The following is a 4,405-nucleotide window of genomic DNA, read 5'->3' on the forward strand; positions in this document are numbered from 1 at the left end:
ACTGGTTCTTGTGCGGGTGGCACATGAGATGCACCATTTTGAGCGTGGCCGTTGCCAGTACCGCCTGACTGGCTCCTGTAGGATTTTCGAGCGAGATCGTTGCCAGTGCCCCTGGACTGGCTTGTGCGGGTGGCACATAAAAGACACCTTTTCGTGCGGGTGACACGTAAAAGCACCCACTACACTCTCTGAGTGGTTGGCGTTAGGAAGGGCATCCAGCTGTAGAAACTCTGCCAAATCAGACTGGAGCCTGGTGTTGCCATCCGGTTTCACCAGTCCTCAGTCAAATCGTCCAAACCATGCTAGCATGGAAAGCGGACGTTAAACGATGATGATGATGATGATGATGACATACAGGGAACAAAGTATTGATCTTAAAAAATTAGCTGTGTTATTGTTAAAAACAAATCTATATCTATGTTTTACCTGGGAATTGCTGTAACTTGTAATTTGAATGATTGCTTGCCTGTGTTTTGAGTAAGTTTTACCCAAAGAAAAGGGAATTTGAAGAAATTCTCATTCTAATTTTTGTGTTGTTGCTGAAAACTCTGATCTTTTACAATATGGCATTGTTGCACTAGTTCGCATAATTTTCTTCCTCTTCAAATATCGTTTTTACTCTATAATATAGTTGAATTAAATAATTTCAATATCTTGAGAAATAACCTATTTCATGAAGATGTCTGCTCCAATATAGCCTGGTGCAGTTTATGATATTTCACTTTTGAGGCAAGATGTTAGGAGTGTCAGTATTCCATGTCAAATTCCTAATATGGATTGATTTAATTCCTTGTGTAGTCCATTAAATTGTTTCAAGAACCCAGCCATACACAACCTTTTTAGTGAAGATTTTATTTTACTTTTGGCCTTTAGTAATATGTCTTTGAATCTGAAGGTAATGATGTCAAGCAAAGTAATTACTTATCATTTTTAAGCTTATGTGACTTGATCCTCTTCCTCCCCTCCACAATAAATTGAAAGAAAGCAAATTGGTACTAATTGTTTTTCTGTCTCTTTTGCAGATCTTTAGATAACGTTCCTGATGAAACTTTAGATTACTTTAGAGACTCTGCCAATATTCTTATTGAGGAACGAGGAGCTGAGAATGCTCTTGCCGCAGCACTTGCGGTTATTTCTAAAAGCACAAAAATTATTTCTCGATCACTTTTAAGTGCTAAAGAGGTAAAGTATCCTTAAATTCTGTTGTATTGTGTATATGTCTGTATTTTGGGGGAATGGTGGGTGTTTTAACAGTTGGGTAAAATGTAACAGATCACTTTATATACAGGATATTTCTTGTAGTTATGATGGTTGAAGATAAAAGACTTAGGTTGAAGCCCACCTTTTTCTAAATGTTTTTTAAAAACCTAGATAACAAGAAGTCCACTTTATTAAATGTACAATATGTGCTGAAGGGGTTAATTATAAATGTAATAATGTGAAAGTTATTAACTAATACGGCAATTATATTTAATTATAAATGTATGTATGAAGTGTTGAGTTGGACGTTGGAAATGGTGTGAAAGCATTGTTACTTAGGAGATATATTGAATAGAGGAGTAGGATCAGATTTGGCAGCGGTGGTTTAGTAAGATGTGCATAGATGGTGTTGCCAGAATTGCTTGACACTCCAATGAGGAGAGTAATGAATGCAAAGCAGTAGAAAAGGCTAGAAAGTGTAGAAAATGATAATAGTTCTGTTGATCAGCAGTGTTTATTGCTTAGATAGAGGGACAAAGCAATGAAGTATAAGGGATGATAGGAATAGATTTTGGTGGAATGTATGAAGATAAATAAAGTAGGTGTGTTACATGCTGAGGAAGGATGTGACTGAGTAAGAAGAATGATAGAAATGAGTGTGGGAGAAAGTAAAAGAAAGAGAACTAGCTGAAAAGTAATAGAGAAGGAAATGGGAGCAAGCAAGTTACTGAGGATGTAGAGTGGAGAAAACTTATGAGTCTGCAAAGCTCTCTGTATTCGAGAAAACAATCCGACAATGCTTGTTGCAGGCCATCACTATTTTCCTGAGATTCCATAAATTCTTTATGACCTTTGTGTATATCCAACTTCTTGAGTAAGGATAGTATTGGAAAACCATGCTAACAATCATCTATGATAGTATATTACTATACATTATAGTATACATTACGTTATAGCTTTTGTATTTGTTTCCATTGTTCAGATTTTGGAGATGTCTTTTTATTAATTCAATTTTTTTTAATACATTTTAGGGATATGTATCTTTTGTTTTGCGAACAAATACAGAAATTCGTTCCCCAGGCTATCTGTTAAATGCTTTGGAGCGACAGGTACCAGAAATGTCCTATAAAGTTGGAGAAATTCGTTTAACAAAAGACAAAAAAGTGAGTATTTGTAAGAATTCACCTGTTACACTGGAAAACTATTTTTAGCATTCATTATTGATATGTAATGCTTGTTGTAAATATTAATTGCTAGATATTTTGGTTCATTTTTCTATAATGGCTAAATTATTTATTCTGTATAGATAATACAAAGATCAGATTTGAAGTCCTTGACAACTTTGTTTTTGTATTTTAGGGTGGTGTCCTAGATGTCCCAGCAGATATGGTGCGGCTTTTGGAAATGAAATGGTTAAATTCAAAACATGAATCTTTAGAAAAAGCAACTGAACTGCCAGAACTAATAGAAGACAACAGCGCAATGAGGAATGGCAGACGAGGCTATGGAGGTGGTGGTGGTGGTGGTGGCGGTGGTTATGGAGGTGGCTGGGGACGTGACAGGAACTCTAGAGGTGGTGGTGGTGGTGGTGGTGGGTTTAACAGAGGCCGCAGACCAGACTGGAGAAATAGTAGATTTGATAATCATGGAGGTCCACCCAAGAAACGCTTCAGATTTGACTAACAACTCATGAAGAGAAACTTTAAAATGAAAGTTTTCAAAAGATATACACACTGACTTCATAAAAAATTGTGTGTATGTATGTATATATATATATATATATATAGATATATTGATATATATATATACACACACACACACATATACATATATATACACACGCACACACACACACACACACACATATAGGTTGACTGCCTCATGGTTATATTGGACCAAAAACTGGGCTGTAGAGAAGGTGGAGTTCTGTGCTGTCAGCTAAACTGTACCAAAATGTTTCTTTTTTTAGTCTTCACTAATATTTCCACCATCACAGCATACAAATCTTTTTGCTTCTTTCAGGTGAATCTGTAATATAACATTAAGCATAACTTCTTCTTGTTATTCATTTATTCTGTGATTTGATTGTATGACTATGTCATTGAAGTGCTGATAAATTGTGAACATGATCTACTACAGCTATATTTCATTAGGTAGAATTACGCAGTGTTCACAGAAATTTTTAAAGCTCAGTCTATTGATTGGGAATATTTTTACTAAAGTTTGCATGTATCATAAGTTATAGTTTTATGATAATAGTCATGATCTATCCGTGTCTCTAGTGAACCTTTAACAAGAAAGTTAGGTCTTCTAATGTAGTATACTATTTCTGCAAATGTAAACCGATTTGGAAATGGCATATTTATAGGTAACTATGGATTCAGTGCCCTTAACAACAAACTTAACTAAAGAATGACCAGCACAATATGCTAATTGTTACTGAAATTTGTTGAAACGTCCTTTTGATGAACATGTTCCTGTTTATCGTGAATCAGTTCTGCACAAGCAAGCTTAGAGAAAACAGTTTTTTTTTTTGTTTTGTTTTTTAAAGAATAGCCTGCCTTGTTTTCATGTTTGTCTAACATCCACTTTTTTCATGCTAGTATGGCTTACACAAGGAGTTATTTGAAGCAGGATTTTGCAGCAGTATGTTCTTCCTAAGTACCCAGTTATGTTAGCAAGGAACGACAACAATATTATCATTTGCTCAAGCAGTTAGTGATGCATAAAATATCAACATTAACCTGTGTACACACACGTCTGTGCATGCAGTATTTATCTACCATAGTCTTCTATAGCGCTAGCTGTAATAAAAGACAACTGAAGTGGGATTGAACCCAAAACCACATGGTTGTGGAGCAATCTTTTTAACCACGCAGCCATTTCTGTGTTATAGAACATTTGAGTATTTGAGTTGATGTAGCAGTTGAGGGTACCTGTGGAAGAGGTAGACCCAGGAAGACCTGGGATAAGGTGGTGAAGCACGACTTTCGAACATTAGGCCTCACCGAGGCAATGACTAGTGACTGAGACCGTTGGAAATATGTTGTGCATGAGAAGAACCGGCAAGAAAAGTGAGACCATAACCCGTGGCCTTTACCATGGGTGTGGCCAGCCCACTTATGCATACCTTTACTTCTTTGGACACAAAACCCTGCTTGCGAAGACCTGTTGAGGCAAGTGAAATCACAATCGAAATTGAACC

The 4,405-nt window shown here is 36.3% G+C and overlaps 1 protein-coding gene across 5 annotated transcripts in view; it reads left to right on the plus strand.

Annotated features, from left to right (window-relative positions):
- The window catches only part of LOC106869170 (nucleolar RNA helicase 2), a 44,163-nt gene extending 40,912 nt beyond the window's left edge, over nt 1-3,251 (plus strand). For all 5 annotated transcript variants that reach the window (XM_014914790.2, XM_014914786.2, XM_014914787.2 and 2 more), the window contains exons 12-14: nt 1,023-1,182; nt 2,232-2,363; nt 2,560-3,251. In XM_014914790.2, coding sequence (XP_014770276.1) covers nt 1,023-1,182; nt 2,232-2,363; nt 2,560-2,883 — 616 coding nt within the window. In that variant the 3' untranslated portion in view covers nt 2,884-3,251. The remainder of the gene's footprint in view (nt 1-1,022; nt 1,183-2,231; nt 2,364-2,559) is intronic.
- The last annotated feature ends 1,154 nt before the right edge of the window (nt 3,252-4,405 follow it).

The sequence above is a fragment of the Octopus bimaculoides genome, chromosome 5 (genome assembly GCF_001194135.2).
Source record: "Octopus bimaculoides isolate UCB-OBI-ISO-001 chromosome 5, ASM119413v2, whole genome shotgun sequence".
NCBI classification, from domain to species: Eukaryota; Metazoa; Mollusca; class Cephalopoda; order Octopoda; family Octopodidae; genus Octopus; species Octopus bimaculoides.